Source organism: Euphorbia lathyris, chromosome 2 (assembly GCF_963576675.1).
Source record: "Euphorbia lathyris chromosome 2, ddEupLath1.1, whole genome shotgun sequence".
Classification (NCBI taxonomy): domain Eukaryota; kingdom Viridiplantae; phylum Streptophyta; class Magnoliopsida; order Malpighiales; family Euphorbiaceae; genus Euphorbia; species Euphorbia lathyris.
The window spans coordinates 83,930,219-83,950,605 of record NC_088911.1 but is presented as its reverse complement, the minus strand read 5'-3'; the positions used below and the strand labels follow the sequence as shown (position 1 = coordinate 83,950,605).

Here is a 20,387-nt window from a genome sequence, read left to right as displayed (position 1 = left end):
CGGAGATCGTCGGTTGGGGGCGGGGTGATTCGATGGTGAATAGGGGAGAGATACGAGCGATGGTGGCAATGGGGGCGGGGCTGTCGATCGATGATGGCGGCAGGGGACAGCGGCAGGCAGGAGGCGCGGCTGAGGGTTTTGCGGGTGGGGAGAGTGAGTTATGCGCTGATGAGATTCAGGAGGTAATGGAAGGTGCGGGTAAGGAGGAGTTGGTAAAGGCGGAGGCTTCCGCGATAGGGTTTGCAAACACGGGTCGAATCCTGACGGGTGAAGGGGATTCGGGTAGGGTTGGACATTTTGGTGGTGGTCATGTTCAGGGGAATACGGTGTCCTCCAATAATCGGATTGGTGTGAATGGATCTCTCAATCCTATTGGAGAGTTGGCAAATAAATTTTCTTCTAACATTGAATTAGGGAGAATTTCATGGAAAGATACGGTGATGGGGGTGGTAGAGGAGGAGCCTTGTATGGATGAAGTTTTGATGGGGGAATCGGAAGAAGTTTATTCTGAGTCAGACGAAGAGGACGGTGATCAAGATGATCCGCTTTGTCTAGTGATCTGGCTTTCCTCGGCCGAGAAGCATGCTCTTAGGATTAAATGGAAGCTCTCTTTAATTGTTACTGTGCTTGGTAAAAAAATTAGTTTTAATTATTTCGCTCAAAGAATCCAGGCACAGTGGGCAAAAAAAGGGAAAGTCAGTATTACTGACTTGGAAAATGACTACTATGTAATTAAATTTACTAGGGCTGAGGATTTTAATGATGTGGTTAATGGGGGTCCGTACATTATTTCTAATCAAGTTCTGGCCTTAACGCCATGGGTTCCATATTTTAATCCACTTGATTGCTCGGTGAACATAATTTTGACATGGGTGAGATTCCCAGGGCTTCCAATCGAATATTAGAATGAAAGTTTTCTCAATAAGATAGGTGGGTTGGTTGGCAAGGTCCACCATGTGGATAAAACTATCATAGGGGCTATTAGAGGAAAGTTTGCAAGAGTATGTATTGATATTGACCTGGCTAAACCCCTTTTGTCAAAATTTTGTGTTCATAATAAGGTTTACTTTATTGAGTATGAAGGATTACATAATATTTGTTTTGAATGTGGTATGTATGGCCATACTTTTGAGGGGTGCCCTAAGAGGGAGAAGGAGTTAAAGGAGGTTATTGAGGTTGTGGAAGGAAGAGTTGAAGGGTTCCAAAGAGATGGGGGGAATTTTGGCCCCTGGATGGTTGCTAAAAGGTCAGGTAGATGAAGGACACGTCCATCGGTTGTTCAGAATCGTCCTCCTCACATCAATATCGAAACTTCTCTGACTCATTCTATTTTTAATCCTGCTGTTAGAGAGAAGATTAGCCCATTAAATAATAAAGGTTTTGGGGTAGACTCAGTCATTACTTCAGGGTCTAGATTTGGGGCTCTGAATTGTGTGGAGGCTCAAGAATCTGACCAGTCAGACGAACACATTGAGCAAAGTATGCCAGGTTTAGAATCTGTTGAGCCAACAAATAATGTGGTTGAGACTATTAATCCTCTCTTTGTTTCCAAAGGTGAAGGCCAGAATGGATCCCAAACTCATGCTTCACATGTGAAAGAGAAGCATAAAGATGTTAGTATCCCTAAATCCTGTGTTGAGCCTAGTGTTGGGAAGGCAATGGGTGTAAATAAAATTAGTATGAAAAAGCCTAAGGGTAAGCAAAAAAGTATCCAGAGTTCTATGGACTTATCGGATAAAAGGGGGCCTATTAGTACCTCTGCAAGGCTCTTAGGAGCCCCTAATAAATACCTGGTTTAGGGTTTTGGTGGGGTCAGTAGTCTTCCTTTCTATGGATTTGTTGGTTTGGAATGTTAGAGGAGCGGCAAGCAAGGCTATCTGCATCCATATTAAAGATTTAATTAAACAGTTTAACCCTTCTTGTTTTGTTTTAATGGAAACTAAGATTAGTGGAGTTAAAGCAGATGAGGTGGTTAAAAAGTTTAGGAACTGGAGTTGTGTTAGATCGGAGGCTACTGGCCGGGCTGGAGGGATTTGGCTTTTTTGGAAGCCAGATCGAATTCATTTTGATATTGTTAGTATGGATAAACAGTTTATTCATAGTAAAGTGTTATTTTTCCTGGTAATAATCCTTTCTTTATTACCTTTGTTTATGATGATCCTATCCTGGCTAATCGGAAACGGCTTTGGGAGGTTCTTTATTCTATGAGTGTAAGAATGACAGAGTCTTGGTTTGTGGCTGGAGATTTTAATGATATTGCCCTTATGCGTGATCAGTGAGGGGGTGTTAATCACTATGTTAATCGTTGCCTCAATCATAAGCAAAGTATGGATTTGTGTGGGCTTTTTGATCTAGGGGCTGCTGGTCATAAGTTTACTTGGAAGCGAAATAGTACTTTTGTTCGTCTTGACAAAGTTTATGCTAACGTGTCGGCTCAAGCAAGGCTTCCTGAAGTGTCTGTTTTAAATCTCCCCTTCAGACACTCGGATCACTGTCCTATCTTAGTTAGGCTGGTGCGAGGCCATCGGTCTAGAGGGAATAGACCTTTTAGGTATCAGGTGGCTTGGGAATCTCATCCTGAATTTAAAAACTTTGTTAAAGAGAATTGGAAACCTCATTCTAATGTCTTACAAGCAGCTGAGGGCTTTAGAAAGAATGTTCTGGGGTGGAATAAGAATGCCTTTGGTCATATTATTAGGAGAAAGAACAAATTATTAAGTAGAATTGAGGGCATTCATCGTAGTTTGGAGGCTAGATTTGATCATAGTTTGGATGGTCTTCTTAGAACTCTTCAGAAGGAGCTGGAAGCTGTGCTTAGGTAGGAAGAGTTACTCTGGTTTCATAAGGCTAGAAAAGCTTGGATTAAAGATGGGGATCGCAATACCAGGTTTTTCCATCTTTCTACTATTATCAGAAGGCAGAGAAATAGGATTGATGCTATTAAAGATCTAAATGGTGATTGGGTCTATAAAGATGAAGATATTCGTCACTTGGCCCTTACTTTTTATAAAGATTTATTCAAAGAAGAGAATGTGGATCTGGATAAAGCCCTGTCTAATACCACGTTCTCCAGGATGGGGGAGGATATGTTTCTGAAAGCTTTCCACCCTTTTGAAAAAGATGAGATTGATCAGGCGGTCTTTAGTATGGGAGCCACTAAAGCTCCTGGGATTGATGGCATCCCTACTGGTTTTTATCATAAACATTGGGAGACTGTGAGGGAAGGTATCTATAAGTTTATTGAAGGTGTATTTAGGAATCCTGAGGATATTAGGCTTGTTAATAAAACCCTTCTGGTTCTGATTCCGAAAGTGGATAGTCCTTCTTCTTTCTTACAAATGAGGCCTATTAGTCTTTGTAATGTGTTATATAAAGCTATTACCAAAATGGTGGCGGATAGACTCCGTTGCATTCTTCCAGATATTGTTAGTCAGAACCAAGGCAGTTTTGTTCCTAGTAGACAAATGATGGATAATGTGGTTATAGCCCAGGAGATGGTTCACTCTATGAAAATCAAAAAGGGTAAAAGGGGTATTGTGGCTCTTAAGCTGGATTTGGAAAAAGCTTATGATCGCCTTAACTGGAGTTTTTTGCTAGATAGTCTAAAGAGAGCAGGTATCCCGGATAGTTGGAGGAGCCTAATTGAGGTATGCATTTCTTCTCCTACTTTTCAGGTTTTGATCAATGGTGATATGTCGGAGGAGTTCTCTCTTTCCTGGGGTATCCGTCAATGTGATCCTATGAGCCCTTTTCTTTTTGTTATCGCTATGGAAAGGTTGACTCACCTAATTCAAGAGGCAGTTGATAATGGGACTTTTCATCCGGTGTCCATCAATAGATTCTGTCCCGCTATTACTCACTTATTCTTTGCTGATGATGTCATGATCTTTGTGGAAGGGAATGGGGAGCAAATTGGTGTGGTTATGAACATCATTAACTGTTTCTGTGCTGCTTCTGGTCAAAAGCTCAATATCCAAAAATCCAGGATGTTGTGCTCTAAAAATATGAGTAAGAGTACTTGCAAAGAGTTGAGCGTTATTTCTGGTATTCCTTTAACCAATTCTTTGGGTAAGTATCTTGGGGTCCCCCTCCATAGTGATAGAGTTTCCAAAGCTTCATTTAAAGAGACTCTTGATAAAACTTCTAGTAAGTGTGCAAGTTGGAAAGCTAAAACTTTGTCTCTTGCTGGCCGTCTAACTCTTATTCAATCAGTCAATTGCGCGGTTCCTAACCATATTATGCAAGCGTGTAGACTGCCTGAGCCTGTCCTTAATGATCTAGATAAAATTAATCGACGGTTTCTCTGGGGGAACTCTGAAGGGAGTAAGAAAATCCATCTTGTTCCTTAGAGGGAGGTTTGTAAACCTAAAAACATAGGGGGCCTGGGGATAAGGCAAGCTAAAGATAATAACAAAGTGTTATTAATGAAACTTCTTTGGAGGATGTGGCAACTTCCTTCTTCTCTTTGGGTTCGCTTATTATGCGGAATGTATAGAAAAGATAGGATTTTTGGAGGTCCAAAAGAAAAAGTTTTAAATTGTTCTTTTCTCTGGAAAGGCCTCAGTTCTGTTTTCTCAGAATTCTGTTCTAGGATTGGTTAGGCTGTGGGTAATGGTAAGTCTATCAGCTTCTGGAATGACAAGTGGATTGGTGACAATTCTTTATTAGAGGTTTGCAATTCCCCGTCCCCTGTTAATATTCGCCACTAGAAGATTGCTGATGTGGTGGATTCTGAAGGAGATTGGATTTGGTCAAAGTTTGAATCCTTTTTCAGTTTGGATACTCTTCTGAGATTTAGAGGTGTGGAGATTAGCAGCAAGGAGGAGGATAGGGATTCTCATTGTTGGGCTTTGACTAACAATGGAGCCTATACCTATAAATCTGCCTTTGAGGCCTTTAGCCACAATGATGAGGGTCCTCACTCTGATATTTGGAAGATTATATGGGCCCTTAAAGTTCCTTACAGAATTAGAAGCTTCTTGTGGCTTGGTATTAAAGATAGATTGCTAACTAATTCAGATAGGAAAAGGCGCCATCTGGTGGAGTCTGGTGATTGTAGTAGATGCAGAGGGCATAAGGAAACCATTTGCCATGCTCTTAGAGATTGTACTAGAAGTAAAGAGGTGTGGAGGAAAGTTCTCCCTAACCACATGTGTGCTGCTTTCTTTTCCCACTCCAATCTTGACTGGTTTGTTGATGGTGTTAGAGGGAAGTTATTGGCTAACCTGGAGCGTGGTGAGATCTTCTTTGCAATTATCTGCCACCAGATGTGGAATTGGAGAAATAAGGAGCTCTTTGGAGCAGAAACGGTTATTATCCCTAACTTGGTTGAGTTCTTCGCCAAGAAATTATATTATATTATTGATAGCTTCAAAGAGGATTCTCTTGCTAGATATACCTAGAGAAGGGCTTTCCACCTCCTTTGCTGGAAAAGACCTAGGGAAGGAGTGGTGAAACTTAATACTGATGGTTCTTGCCTAGTTGATGGTAAAATTGTTGCGGGTGGAGTCTTGAGAGATGATGGGGGTGCTTGGTTGTCTGGGTTTGCTCAAAATCTTGGCTTGGGTTCATCCTTTTCAGCTGAGCTTTGGGGCATTTTTTCTGGCCTTAGTCTTGTTAAGAGACTGGGTGTGGAAAAACTGCTTGTGGAATCTGACAATCAAGAGGCTATCAAAATGATCTCCAACAATAACGCTATTTGCTTAAATAGCCAAAATTTGATTAAAGGTATTAAGAGAGTCTGCTCTTCCTTTGTTTCCATCAGTTTCAGCCATGTCTTTAGAGAGCAGAACCGGGTGGCGGATCGTCTGGCGGCTGCTGGTCATGAAGAGATGGGGGGGATCACTACCTATTCTTCTCCTCCGGCGTTTCTTTCTTCACTCCATTTAGAGGGACGTGGTGGGGGTTAGCTTCCCTAGGCTAATCTCAGGTTAGGTTTTTGTTTTTTTTTTTTCTTTCATGTTCCTACCAAAAAAAAAAATTAGAGAGACAATAACAAATTAACTGAGAGTTATTTACATATTTTCATCTCATTTTATGCTAATATTTGATAGAAGGACTAAACCATTAAAAGTGAAGAAATTTAGAGATCTTATAATTAAATAGTGGATTGATTAATAAGTTATGAAAAACTATAGGGACTAAATATAAATAAATTTATTTTTATATTTTTTTAATATTTAATTAAGATTCGGTTTCTGTTAACCGCGGTTTTTGGAATAAAGAAACCGTAACCATTAACCATTATTTTTAAAATTAAAAACTGTACACTAGTCCATCAGTTTCGGTTAACCTTACTTTCAGTTTGGTTTCAGTTTGGTTTTCCAGATTTTTGTGTGCACCCCTAGCACGTGCTCTCAAAGAAATTGAAGTTCTAAACTGGAAACGGAAGAACTATTTCTTATGTTAAAAAAATTGAAACCTTTTGGAAGGGAAATAATTGAAAGGGATAATGTACTAAAATAGGTTTATGGTTTTGAAAAAAATATCAATTTGGGCCAGTAGTTGTCACCTGATCAATAACTCATCAAGTGAATTAGTCGATCACCATTAGATCTAGGAGGTGTAAATCTAAGTCATACAATTATTTTAATCTCAACCATATGGTTTTGACAAGTTTAAATCTAACGGTGACTTACCAAATTTACTTGGTCAGTCACTGACCAGGTGAAAACCACCGCAATTTAGGCTTCACGTACAAAATAGCACCAATATAGGCTTAACGTTTAAAAATGATATCAATTTAGACCTCGAAAACGGATTGAACACGTCATTCCTATTACTCCGTTAATTTTTTATTTCTCCCTCCACGTATAATTAACAGAACTTAACGGAGTAATATTAACATCGTGTCTCGTTCCGTTATCGAGACCTAAATTGGTACCATTTTTAAACGTTAAAACCTATATTGGTGATATTTTGTACATAGAACCTAAACTGATACTTCCCTAAAAACCATAGGCCTTGATACCTTATCACTAATTGAAATTGTCTCCGCACTGAAATAAAAGAATAAAAATCTTTGAATTCTGGATATTCTCGCTAAAAGATTGAAAATAATAAACAAAATATTACTAATAAGTACCACCCAAATATAATTTATTGCGTCCTCATAAGCAGATGCTAATACTTGATACTGAAATTAAATAGCTTCTTTATCTGCTCAAATCCAGCTTTGCAAAAATGCACAAATTTATAACTCATACAACAGATAAGCTGAGCCAACTAACCAATGACTCCACAAACTTTTTCAAACCAATACAGTGATGAAATAATATAAGCAATAAATAGAGCCATAGATTTTGCCTTTTATTCAACATCTAAAAATAACTGCAGATCCCTCAGCATAAACCGAGCACCAAGCCGAAGCCGCACATCCTAAGGAAGAACATAAACTAACTTTTAGATCAGAAAATTATATCCTCGTCCTTCTCCATGGCTGCAGACAGCATGTTGTGTGCTGATTTTAATGAAACTCCTTTCTGCAAAGAGACTTTTTCTGCAAACTGTTCCTCGGCAAATTGCTTTGCAGAAGCAAGTTGTCTCTCAATTTCCCTTTTCTTATACCCTTGGATTTTCTTTAGCCTGAAGAAATCTTCCCTTTCAAGCTCATCCAACTCTCCCTTAATGTAACTTATTGTATTTTCCAGTTTCGGCTTTACAACATTCTCTAGTGCGTTAACCCTGCGATTTGTTGTCTTTATCGCCTCATCAAGTGTTAAAAATGATGTCTGGAGTGAAGCAAGCTCAACAAGAAGCTCAATTGATTTCACATAAGCAGCACGGCAGGCCTGAACTTGTTGGCCACCTCTAGCCAATCCAGTCAGGTCATTCCTGGTATCACTTTCAGTGAAATACTCGAACTTAGGAAGCTTCACACCAGCAACATTCTCTTGTCGGGATCGAACTTTGAGTGAGGCATTTTGGACATTCTCAAGGACAACGTGCTTGATGTTATCACCAGCAACATACTTAGCTTCAGTTAGGGCAAATGATGAGGTTTTCATAATCTCTCCCATTGATTCTTTTGTCGAAACAATCTTCTTGAGGATTTGACGGAACTGCACAGTCAAAGCATCACTCTTCTTCTTGAGAAGAGCATGACCTCTTGTAGCACCAACAAGACGAGCTTTAACAACAGCAAGCATTGTAACAGTTGGAACCACATTCAAGCGTTGAGTTTGGCCTGACATATTTCAAAAATCTAAACAAAAAGAAAGAAACATGTGTCAGCAAATAAATGCAAAAAGGAGATTATCTTGGGCATACAAGTTTTAATAACATCAACATGAAGTCGGAGCAATCCCAAACTGCTACCTTAACAAACCCAAACAAGATCTTCTCTAATAGGCCAAATTCTCTTTCATATTCATACTTAAATCCTAAATTTGTTTCACAATCCACAACTGTCATTTCAAATTGAAATCACTGAGATGCAATTGATTCCTAGATAAGGCATAAACACTTCATAAATTTGTTCCTCTTATCAGAGTTTCAACAAACATCAAAACAGTATGCTGATTAAATAATATAAGGGTCATGTCTTCTATTATAACTAGTGTTGCTTTCTCATAAAAAGACTAAATCATTAACATACCAATAAATGAATATATAGAACTCATTGAACATGTCAGTACAACGATGAATAACTAGAACAAACAGAAAATTGAGAATGCATCAACACATTTCAAGATCTAAGAAAATAGAACTCGGAAAACCTAGCTAATTCCATACAAAATACAAAAAATTCACCAATCTAATTCTAGGGGTGAGCAGAAGTTGATTTGGTTCAATAACCGGAACTGAATAAACAAAAAAAGAAAAACAAAATCATCTAAACTTTCAGATCAAAGCAAACTGGGGTATTCAAAGAACCAAACTGATTGAGCCAAAATTTTGTTTTAGTTTCATCCTAGGAAGCACCGACACAGGTACTCATACGGGTACGGGTGAGGCAAATGAATTTTTTTTAAAGTATGAGACACGGGTACGATGGGGACACGCTATATTTATACATATGTATATATATATCATAAATAACATTCATTTTAGTGATTATAAACCATAAATAACATCCATAATAAGTCACTAATTCATCAAAAAGAAACATCTGATACTTCAAGCTATTGAAACTACCAAAAATGGGGCGGCTGCAATATTCTTTTCATTAGATTTTGATTTTTCTTTATTAGGGTTTTATTTTATTTTGTATATACTAACCCCTCTTTTTTGTAAAATTATTAAAAATTACCCCTATATCCCTACTTAATTAACTTAGAATCTGTGTCCCTAAAAGGCCCTGAAGTGTCCCCGTTAAAAAAGAAAAGAAAAAGAGGGGATACTTATTTTGGACTGTCGGGTGCGTGTCCCCGGAGTGTCCGAAACTTGTACGTTAACCTCCTAGAAGTGTCGGTGCTTCCTAGGTTTCATCAGTTTTGGCTTTGGGCGACATTATTGGGATCTTTTTGTTGTCAAAGCTTGAAACTTATTTTTATTTAATAACAATCTGAAAACTATGCAAATATATTAAACTAAAAAACCAAGCAGCTATAGTAATTAAAGAAAATACAAAATCAATAAATATAACTGAATTTCCATTTTTGAAGCAGATCACAACATGTAATTGAACTGGTAATCATGTTAAAACAAAAAGCACCATGAATCAATTAATTTCTAATAATCTATCAGAATATAGAACAAACCAAAAACATCATAAAAATAATTAAAACCTAAGTTGGGAGAGGATGATGTGCAAATGATCAAGCTCAAAAGAAATCCAAACATTCAACTGAAATTGTAATATCAAAAGGTGTCCCAAACAATAAAAAAAAGTGTGGGCTGCAACTTAACCACATAGACACAATAATACAATCCAAATCTCTTATGGAAAAAAAGCTTCTCTACTATGCAGTAGATAATGACATATTATGAGACTGACAAATCAACTTAAATTGAAAAAGAAATATCTGCAAACACACTATTCATGCATGTATTAGCTCAATGTAATCAAGTCCAGAAAGCAACAAATTTTATTAAAAAATTGTCATACAACAATAAGTAGAAAAAGTTTTCAAGTTTCAGTAGGGAAAGAAAGGTATCTATCCCAATTCAGAAGGCCTAATCCAAAGGGGAAATGAAGCTAACTAACCTGAACCAATTGGCAGCAGCAGATAATGAGATGAAGTTAGAAAGCCGAAAATCAGCTAAAGTAGATCAGAACTTGAGAAGTCAAATCTTCAAATACAACTGGAAGTTTCAGAATGCAGATGAGACTTGAAACAATACCTTGAAGATTCAGAGGATTAGGTATGGAAGAAGAATGGAAGTAAGGGGGCGTTTGGTATTTGATGGGGATAGGGATAAGGATAATTGATTGGGATAAAGGGCGGCCCGGTGCACTACGCGTCCCCGCTAAGCGAGGGTCCGGGGAGGGGTCCCACCACAAGGGTGTACTGGGGGCAAGCCTTCCCTTGCCAATTTTTTTGGCAAGAGGCCGCTCCTAAGACTCGAACCCGTGACAACAACGTTTACCTATACTTCAATAAAATAAAATAGAAGTACCCGTCCTAAAGTAAGAAGTCTGCCAAGTATGTAAGGACAAAGAATACATTCCCTTGCAGAAAACATACACCATCTTATATGTATTAGATTAGAACACATTTTTCATATATAGAGATAAGATTTTTTATAGATCCTAAAAGACTGAACTTGTTTTCTCATAGGCATTTTATTTTCTTTACAGTTTAAATATAGTTTGATTTGCTAGCTTCAACTAATAGGCAAAGCAATATCATGTCCTGCTAGCAACCTTTTCCAAGTTTTTCTGAATATATATATATGTTCTGCCAAAGAAATATGATACTTGTCAGATTTAAAATTGTTGCGGGCACTATACATCTGCCATCACTTCTGAATCTTCCATGAGCCCAGAGAAATCAGGGGATCTGATTTGTCTTAGGAAGTTCAACATGGAAACAAAAAGATAGGATTCACATTCAGCAGTCAAAGAAATTCTGCATCAACTCTACAAAAGCAATACTTAAATTCTAAATAATTATAATCAAAGTAAATTTCTATTGCATTTTAGACTTAAAGAGAAAAAAGAAATGAAAATACCAAATGGTCCCCAGAACCATTGCTATGATCATGCTCAAAATTATGAGACTTGTCCCCATATAAAGAAGCAACTACCGAAGCATAATCATCTTTGGCTATGTTTTCAGATTGCAATACTTCCTTGAGATAGGGTTTGATTTTAGCAGCACAATTAGTGATAACTTTTTCTCCGAGTTTCCATGCAATAGGAGAAACACTCTGATTATCTTTTCTATTATATGTTTAGTATGTTGGATAGAGATTTACCCCTACATTAAATAATACATTTTGAATTAGGTTAGATTAGGTTTTACAGATTTAGGATTAGGAGAAATCAAGCATCAGATTAATTAATAAAAGCAACCCTTTTAACCCAAATACAGAATCAGAAAGAAAGATAATGAATCAGAAGAATAAAACTGACCTTAAACAGGGAGCTGAGAAAATGGTAGCCTGGAGAAGCGGGATAGAAGATGAAGATGAAGCTTCGCAAGTGAGAAACAAATGGGGAAGAGCTGTTGATTGTCGATATTGTTCATTGGGACAGAGGAGGAAAATAACATTTTTTGCCAGGGATAATATAGTATTTTCCATTCTATTTTAGCAACTTATCTTGTACCACCCCCTCCAAAGTAGATCTGTTTACGGGCCTAGGTACTCGCCCGGCCCATCCAGGCCCGTGTCTTTGGCTGGTTAAACCATGCAGTACTCCCCACAGTTCAGATGCAAATGCTGAGCAGATTCCCAGATTGACCGCGAACCCGCTGATTCAGGCACCACAATGATCCCGTAGCAGGGCTCCGGCTGAAGCGTAACCCAGCGATCCCTTACTTGCTCCATCGGTGTTAATTTTAATCCAAGGCTGTTCCTGCTGATGCCATTTAATCCATTGTTCCACCGCCTGATTAATTCGGATGTTCCGTCCCGTTGCTAGGGCCTTATTTAGCTCAGCATTTATCAGTGAGGTTTTTTCTTGCTCCTCTCTCTCTCTCATTTTTTTCCCTTTCTTGATTGTTCTTGCTAAACCACAATTGTGTATCGAAATTCACTGCTAATTTTCTGTCTGTTTATAGCTGAAAAGGGTGTAGTTGTATTGCAATTCTCATAGAAGCGAGAAAAATATGGAGAGAACAAGGAGCTCAAAGTTGAATATCGCAATAATTCATCCTGATCTTGGCATAGGTAACTTTATCTTGAGCTCTGTCTCCTTTTTCTTATGAAGGTTGATATGAATAATCATTAGCATGTATAGAACTTAAAAAATGAAATTATCACTTCGATTAAGGCTGTGAGATTACTTAAGATAATAGATTTTGGTTTCTCTTATTGACTATCTACATGCGTTCAAATGTTTGTTGTTGGATGAGATGAGATCCTAATTTAGAAAGAAAATAATGAATCTTCATTCGTCTTAGAACAACAAATTTCTAGCTTCTACTCTAGGAGAAAGGAAAAGTCTGTATATGTATGGTTGCAACTTGCAGGCTTTCACTGCAAAATTTCGTTCTGTTCTGGAAACTGAATATAGTTTTAGGCCGGTTGAGTTTTTTTTTTTTTTTTCTGAAATGTGGACCCTTGGGGAATTCTCTATTCTGGACAAGACACAAAGGAGGATTTCCTATCTCTCTTTTTTTAACCATGTTGTTTCATATGAAATATACGCTTTATGCTATTAGAAGTAATGGTTGTTTTTCTCCTCTTTTCCATATTGTATGTTGTGTAGTGTCACTTATGTGATAAATGTTCCTCTTCTATTGTGCTTATCATTTTCAGTTATATTTTTTTAGTGTGTTTTATAATGTTCTCTAGGTGGAGCCGAAAGACTAATTGTTGATGCGGCTGTTGAGCTTGCTTCCCATGGCCATAGTGTTCATATTTTTACATCTCACCATGATAAAAATCGATGCTTTGAAGAAACTATTTCTGGTAAGTGACTTGTAATTTGTTGGCTCAATACGTACGCAGCCCTTTCAACTTGGCCCCAAACACCAGTTGACCCCCTAAACTTTAAAAACGACAGAATGACCCCTGAACTTGCTTAAAATAACAAGATTAACCTCCTTTCCTACTTGACAGAGAGAGTGAATGGAAAACATAATCAGGCACATCCGAGACATCTAATATCACCAAAATAAAAAATTGAAAATTAAAAAACTAATGATGAGGTGTCAGTTATTTTCATATAAAGATAAAAAAGTAAATGGTCAATGCATTGTGTCATCCATGCTTTTTATCGTTTGACGAAATCAAGGCAAATGTGTTTCAATTCCAGCTATGCCATGTGTAAATTACAGTGGCAAGGATTAAGAAATAACGAATTTTACAAGTTTAGATAGTTAGTAGGTCAATTTTTTACCACTTTATGTATTTGATGTCGTTTTCAAAGTTTAGGGGACAGTAGGCGTTTGGGGCCAAGTTGAAGGGGCAAGGTATGTATTAAGCCCTATGTTGCACGGAAACTGACACCGGGAAACTGACACCGGGAAACTTTATTTCTGTAAACAATGGCCTAACTCACCCCAAAAGGTACCTCAAATGGTGAGGATTGCCTCACATATTTAAGGAGCCATATAGCTTCCTCATTTAGCAATGTGGGATGTCTAACACGCCCCCCTCACGCCCAATTCATTTGGTGCGTGATGCTAATATTAGCGGGAGCCCCAACATTAAACCATGGCTCTGATACCATGTAAACAAAGTCCTCGAGCATGGTTTGGAAAGTTTAGTCAAGCAATTGAGGTTTTTGGGATGAAGAAGTGTAAGTGTGATCACTCTGTCTTTTATAAACATTCTGCTTCAGGCATCATTCTCTTGGTCGTCTATGTAGACGATATTGTTATTACAGGTACTGACAGTTCAGGAATCTCGTCTTTGAAATCATTTCTCCATGGTCAGTTTCATACCAAGGATCTAGGAGCTTTGAAGTACTTCTTAGGAATTGAGGTGTCAAGAAGTAAGAAAGGAATTTTCCTGTCTCAAAGAAAATATGTTCTTGATTTGTTATCCGAAACTGGAAAATCTGGAGCTAAGCCATGCAGTGCACCTATGACACCGAATGCGCATCTCACATCAGAAGGAGAGCCCTTTGAAGACCTTGGAAGATATAGGCGCTTGGTTGGAAAGTTAAACTATCTTACAGTGACTAGACCAGATATTGCCTATTCTGTCAGTGTTGTTAGCCAGTTTATGTCATCTCCCACTGTTGATCACTGGACTGCACTGGTACAGATCTTATGCTACTTAAAGGGAACTCCTGGCCGGGGCTTACTTTACAAGAATTATGGTCATACCCAGATTGAATGTTTCTCCGATGCAGATTGGGCAGGAGACAAAGATGATAGGAGATCCACTACCGGTTATTGTGTTTTTGTTGGAGGTAATTTAATTTCTTGGAAGAGTAAGAAGCAACATGTTGTTTCTCGCTCTAGTGCAGAATCTGAATACCGAGCGATGTCTCAATCAGTGTGTGAGATTATGTGGATTCGTCATCTCCTCTTCGAACTTGGTTTCGACGTCACCACTCCGGCAAAATTATGGTGTGACAATCAAGCAGCGCTTCATATTGCTTCCAATCCAGTGTTCCATGAACGTACTAAGCACATTGAAATAGATTGTCACTTTGTTCGTGAAAAGCTAGAAGAGAACATCATTGCTACAGCCTACATTGGCACAAATGAACAGCTCGGAGACATTTTTACCAGAGCCACTATGACCAAACGGTCGAGGGTTCGAGTCCCGGCAACCTCATTAATTTGTGGAATTAATAAAACACATGGCGGGATGGGCCTGTGTTGTGCACGCTGCAAGCCCAATGGGCATTTGCGTATGGGGGTGTGTCGGAGATTAATATAAGATATATGATTGGGCCTTAACTATCAGCTCGAGCTTTTAGCTAAAACGGTTCCATGACAATTTCTAAAAGAATATAGCTAGGAGACGGTATTGGAAACGGAAAAGAAACGGAACGGAAACGGACATGAAACGCGGAAACTCTAGTGTATAAGAGTTTCCGTGCAACATAGATTAAGCCTAATTTATTTGTTGTCATTATTTCAGAATATGGGTTATGTTGTTTGAGGTTTTGTATTCATGGATTAGAAAAATATATTCTAATTTGTCTTGGTCTTTAAGTTGGTCAGTTTGAATTTTAGAAAATATAATTTACTGAAAAATCCTGTGATTTTATAGAAATTAATGTTACGGGCTCAACCAATATGTACTTGTGAAAACAGGGAAGGATCGTCAAACATGATTTCATATTGCAAAGATTGAGGAAGAGAAAAGTGGCATTTTATTGATCAATGAGATATCAGTTCTATGATTTGTGTATTTCATCATATCTTTGCAGTTGCATGTTGCAGAAGACTAACTATACGAGTTCACCCTGCTTAAAGCTGAGTTTAGGATTATATGGTAATTCCTCGTAAAAGAAAGAACTGTTCCATTGAAAAATAGTGGAAATTATTTAAAGAAAAAGAAGAAGCTTCTTTCCTTTATACATTTCAGGGAAGTGATAATTGAGGTGACGATTGTGCTTATGTAGACCTTGAACCATTCTCATCTCCATAACTCTACATGATGTTCTTATAGTAATTTACATGCTGTACCAAACTGAGATTAACTTAAATTTCCTTTGCAGGTATCTTCCCTGTGAGTGTATATGGTTCCTTTCTACCTCGGCACATATTTTATCGTCTACATGCACTATGCGCATATTTGCGGTGTATTTTTGTTGCTCTATGCATGCTGTTCCTGTATCCATCATTTGATGTCATATTGGCAGATCAGGTGTCTATTGTCATCCCCCTGTTGAAACTTAAAAAATCAACAAAGGTAGAATATATTTTCTAGTTGACCTGTGGCTTTTAGGCTCTTGACGACATGGAATTTCACGAATGGTCTGTGTATCCAGGTTGTATTTTATTGTCATTTCCCTGACCTATTACTAGCTCAACACACTACCTCTCTCCGGAGGTTATATAGGAAACCCATTGACTTTGCGGAAGAAATTACAACTGGTACGCTTTCCTATTATCAGGTTGTAACGAGGTTTTAGGACTTGTATCTCCCATGTTTCTGACTGTTATCAAATTGCTTTTGGAGCCTGCAGGAATGGCAGATATGATCCTTGTTAATAGCAAATTTACTGCATCTACCTTTGCCAAGACATTCACCCAACTCCATTCACGAGGAATTCAACCAGCTGTTCTATACCCTGCTGTAAATGTGGACCAATTTGAGGAACCACATTCTTATAAGTAACCAACATATTTGCAAATCTCATGAATCCTTCATTTATGTGCATGCTTTTGAAATGTTATGTTTATTTCTCTTTGTTTTTTTGTGCTTATGTGGTGTAGATTGAATTTTCTGTCCATAAATCGGTATGAAAAGAAAAAGAACATCGAATTAGCAGTTTCAGCCTTTGCTATGCTACGCACCCTCGATGAGCATTCTCTTCAAAATTCCAATCTAGCTGATACCACTTTGACTATTGCAGGTAAGGTCCTTAACTACTCCTTTATTTGGCTCAATTGGCTGTTCTTGCTTCATTCACAACATGTTTTTGACTTTGTTTCATGATTCAGGTGGATATGATAAACGGCTGAGAGAGAATGTTGAATACTTGGAGGAGCTGAAAAGCTTAGCAGCAAGAGAAGGGGTGATGGATCGGGTTAAATTCATAATGTCTTGCTCAACAGCTGAAAGGAATGCTCTTCTTTCTGAATGTCTCTGCGTCATTTATACACCAAAGGTGCAATATCATTATTACCTGATGACATAAATTACCAAATTAAGGATATCTTGTTGATAAAATATAGAATTGAATGTAGGACGAACATTTCGGGATTGTTCCTCTGGAGGCAATGGCAGCTCATAAGCCCGTTATTGCATGCAACAGTGGGGGTCCTGTGGAAACAGTAAAGGATGGAGTTACAGGATTTCTTTGTGAATCCACTCCTAAAGATTTCTCTCTGGCAATGGCTAAACTCATTCAAGATACCCAGATGGCGAAAATTATGGGAAACGAGGCACATCGACATGTAACAGAGTCGTTTTCTACCAAGATTTTTGGCCAGCATTTGAATGAGTACCTAGTAAATGTTGCAAGCAGTAAGGAGGATTAAGAATTACCAGAGTGAACTGTGAAATTCAACCATTCAGGGCTTTACAAAAGATAAATTATAGTATTCATGTGTTTAATGAAATAAATTGCTAAATATGAGGGATTGACATGACATTGATGTTGGAGTGGTAATTTTTGGCCAAAATGAAATAATGTGATCTTAAGCATCATTTAATCAGAATTTATTGATTGGATTTTATTTTGTAAAAGAATAGAAATAGATTTAAGAACTGGAAATATCATCCCTACAGTAAATTTTGTTTCTGTATCGTTCATTTCCATTCAAAAATGTAATCGCCTCAATACCAGGTTACATGAAAGGCAAAGCGTAGTATGATCCATAATATAATTTGCTTCATCATGAATATAAAATAATCTGTAGTCCTTGTCGAATAGGAACACTGCTAACAATTTTCACTATGTTGAATTACACATATTTGTGCATTACTGTTGAAATTTGAGGGATATTTAGATAGATTGACATTTGGTTTTTGATTGTCGAAAGCGATTGTAAAGAAGCTATTCCATTTATCCCAAGCTCCGAGCTCTTATCCTGTCTCTCACCTTTCTACAAATCTTCTCAATTTCGTTGGAAGCTATGCTTTCAATGATATTTATACCAAGTTTGTTCACATCTATTGAGAGTAGCGGATCAAATATGTCGAAATTATGGCTAGGAAGGTTACTTCCTACCCTTCGGGTATTACCATTCTTATAAATTCCTCAGATTAGGTCCATAGTTCGTTTTCATTTAAAAATCTAATTTTCTCAATATCAGGTACATAAAAGGCATGCTTCAACATGAATATAAAATAATCTGTAATCTTTATCATCAGCCAGTTATATTATATTGTATTCTGTGGTGTCATCAATTTGATAAAATATCACGTACTTTCCTCTCTGAGTAATCAAAATTCCTTAAATGACATTGCTAAGAGCATTCAGTAAGACCTAGTCGAGATCACTCTTCCTCAGGCTTCTCATTCTTTAATCCTTTTTGTTCTTTTCCTTTTCTTTCCTTTCTGTGATCCTTATCATCAGCCAGTTGTATTATATTGTATTCTGTGGTGTCATCAATTTGACAAAACATCACGTACTTTCCGAGTAATCAAAATTCCTTAAATGACATTGCTAGGAGCATTCAGGAAGACCTAGCTGAGATCACTCTTCCTCAGGCTTCTCATTCCTTAATCCTTTTTATTTTTTTCTTTTTCTTTCTTTTCTGTAATCCTTATCATCAACGAGCTATATTATATTGTATTCTGTGGTGTCATCAATTTGACAAAATATCACATATTTTCCTCTCCGAGTAATCAAAATTCCTTAAATGACATTGCTAGGCGCATTCAGGAAGACCTAGCTGAGATCACTCTTCCTCGGACTTTTTTTTTCCTTAATCCTTTTTGTTCTTTTTTTTTTCTTTCTTTCTTTTCTGTGTTTGTGTTGTAACAAAAGAAAAAAATCAAGTATCTGAACAATAAAAAAATATGTAAGAATCCATTCAAATTTCATTCATTTAACTTTAATAAATAGCACTAAAACCAATATTACTGGAAAAAATTTATATTTATATTTATATTACTCATTTCATTCCCTTATCTAGATCAGTCTATCAAATTCGTTTTTTTCCCCAAATATAAGTCCTTCTAGGATTCCAAGAACTTTTAGTTTAGTTTTTTGGTCCAGATATTAAAAAAAAATTGTATTGGTACATGTGTTTTTAATATTCCAATGCTTATTCCCCAATAGTAGCATGAGAGAGATTTTTTTAGTTAACCAATATATTTTTTAATTTGTGTGTAATACCCTATAATAACTTATATAAGGGAATGGATGTAGTAATAGATATAAAAATAACTTACAAAATATCTCAAAGAAAAAAATTATATAACAGAAAAAATATGTAAGGATCTATTCAAATTCTTTTTATTTAACTTTAATAAATAGTATTAAAACCAATATAACTGAAAAAAATTTATAACAAATATGTAAGGATCCATTCAAATTTCATTCATTTAACTTTAATAAATAACATTAAAACCAATAGAAATGAAATATATATATATATATATATATATATATATAATAGACATAATAAAATAACTTACAAAATATGCCAATGAAAACAAATTATATAACGATAAAAAAATATGTAAGTATTCATTCAAATTTCATTCAATTAACTTTAATAAATAGCATAAAACTAATATAACTGAAAAAAAATTATAACACACATTTAATTTTTTTGTTGTAATAATTAGGGGAAAGTACGAAAAAAATGCTTGTGGTTTGTCCAATTTGCAAACAGAGGCATGTGGTTTAAAAGTTCACAAATAAAGGTCTATGGTATGTTTTATTTACAAAACAAAGTATTACAATTACACATTTAAGTTTTAATCACAAACAAAGACATTTTTATCTTAACAAAAATTATACTTACATATCAACAAAACATAACCCCCGAAAAAAACAACTTTCTAAATCCAAACAATAAATAGTATGGTGGAATTTTACGTTTTTTAATAATCTGACAGTTTATGAATTAAATTGATATTTAAGTTCATTTTATAAAGTTGCAATTTGATTTTGGGATCTGTGTTTTGTTAATATATAAATGTAATTGAAAAAAAAATAAAAACTGCTCTTATTGTCATCGATTACTTAAAAGTTTAATTTTAAATACCTTGTTTTGTAAAAAAAGCATACCACATACCTCTATTTGCAAACTTTTAAACCACATACCTCTATTTGCAAATAAGGTAAACCACAAGCATTTTTTTCGTACTTTGCCCTAATAATTAACACAATATTTAAACCTCCAAACTACTGTATAAACCAAATAAAATTTAAAAAAAAAGACATGCTTATTTCAAATTCATGGATTTATCAAAAAAAATTAGAAAGTACGAGAAAAAGAATTTTGAGAAAAACTAGAATTTGATTGAAAAAAACATCGCCACAAAGTGTAGTAAATATTTTAAAATTGCAGATTATATAAAAAAATATTATACAAGAACGGAAAGGAATGACCTTTGCAAACATTCAACTGGGACAATAGATTATGACTTCAACAACTTCCAAACGCTATATCAAGCAATTATAAAGGTATGTTTTTTAATTTATTTACCATTTATAAATTTAAATTATTTTAAAACAAAATATTAGT

General features: G+C 36.4%; 2 protein-coding genes across 13 annotated transcripts; one reads left to right on the top strand and one right to left on the bottom strand.

Annotated features, from left to right (window-relative positions):
• Positions 1 to 7,129: 7,129 nt before the first annotated feature.
• On the bottom strand, positions 7,130 to 11,654 carry LOC136218769 (V-type proton ATPase subunit D-like). 3 transcript variants are annotated; one of them, XM_066005868.1, is made up of 3 exons: positions 11,519 to 11,654; positions 11,116 to 11,363; positions 7,130 to 8,203 (listed from the first exon to the last, which is right to left on the bottom strand). In XM_066005868.1, the coding sequence occupies exon 3, from the start codon at positions 8,190 to 8,192 to the stop codon at positions 7,407 to 7,409; it is 786 nt and encodes a 261-aa protein (XP_065861940.1). In that variant the 5' UTR covers positions 8,193 to 8,203; positions 11,116 to 11,363; positions 11,519 to 11,654; the 3' UTR covers positions 7,130 to 7,406. The 3 variants fall into 3 exon arrangements, with proteins under 3 accessions (XP_065861940.1, XP_065861941.1, XP_065861939.1); XM_066005869.1 differs by lacking the exon at positions 11,116 to 11,363 and adding an exon at positions 10,148 to 10,284 and having other exon boundaries at positions 11,519 to 11,612; XM_066005867.1 differs by lacking the exon at positions 11,116 to 11,363.
• A 156-nt stretch (positions 11,655 to 11,810) lies between these two features.
• On the top strand, positions 11,811 to 17,415 carry LOC136218768 (uncharacterized). Of its 10 annotated transcripts, none has more exons than XM_066005858.1 (9): positions 11,813 to 12,054; positions 12,168 to 12,276; positions 12,904 to 13,020; positions 15,734 to 15,927; positions 16,007 to 16,112; positions 16,205 to 16,352; positions 16,455 to 16,594; positions 16,683 to 16,849; positions 16,929 to 17,415. In XM_066005858.1, the coding sequence occupies exons 2-9, from the start codon at positions 12,216 to 12,218 to the stop codon at positions 17,220 to 17,222; spliced, it is 1,227 nt and encodes a 408-aa protein (XP_065861930.1). In that variant the 5' UTR covers positions 11,813 to 12,054; positions 12,168 to 12,215; the 3' UTR covers positions 17,223 to 17,415. The 10 variants fall into 10 exon arrangements, with proteins under 10 accessions (XP_065861932.1, XP_065861931.1, XP_065861930.1 ...); XM_066005857.1 differs by having other exon boundaries at positions 11,813 to 12,059; XM_066005864.1 differs by lacking the exon at positions 12,904 to 13,020 and having other exon boundaries at positions 11,813 to 12,059.
• The last annotated feature ends 2,972 nt before the right edge of the window (positions 17,416 to 20,387 follow it).

Bases quoted from the DNA above. Each gene is read 5' to 3' on its own strand.
- LOC136218769 (XM_066005868.1), bottom strand. From the start codon at position 8,192: ATGTCAGGCCAAACTCAACGCTTGAATGTGGTTCCAACTGTTACAATG.
- LOC136218768 (XM_066005858.1), top strand. From the start codon at position 12,216: ATGGAGAGAACAAGGAGCTCAAAGTTGAATATCGCAATAATTCATCCT. The intron at 13,021-15,733 runs GTAAGTGACTTG...TTTCCTTTGCAG, and splicing joins CTTTGAAGAAACTATTTCTG to GTATCTTCCCTGTGAGTGTA. The intron at 16,353-16,454 runs GTAACCAACATA...TATGTGGTGTAG, and splicing joins GAGGAACCACATTCTTATAA to ATTGAATTTTCTGTCCATAA.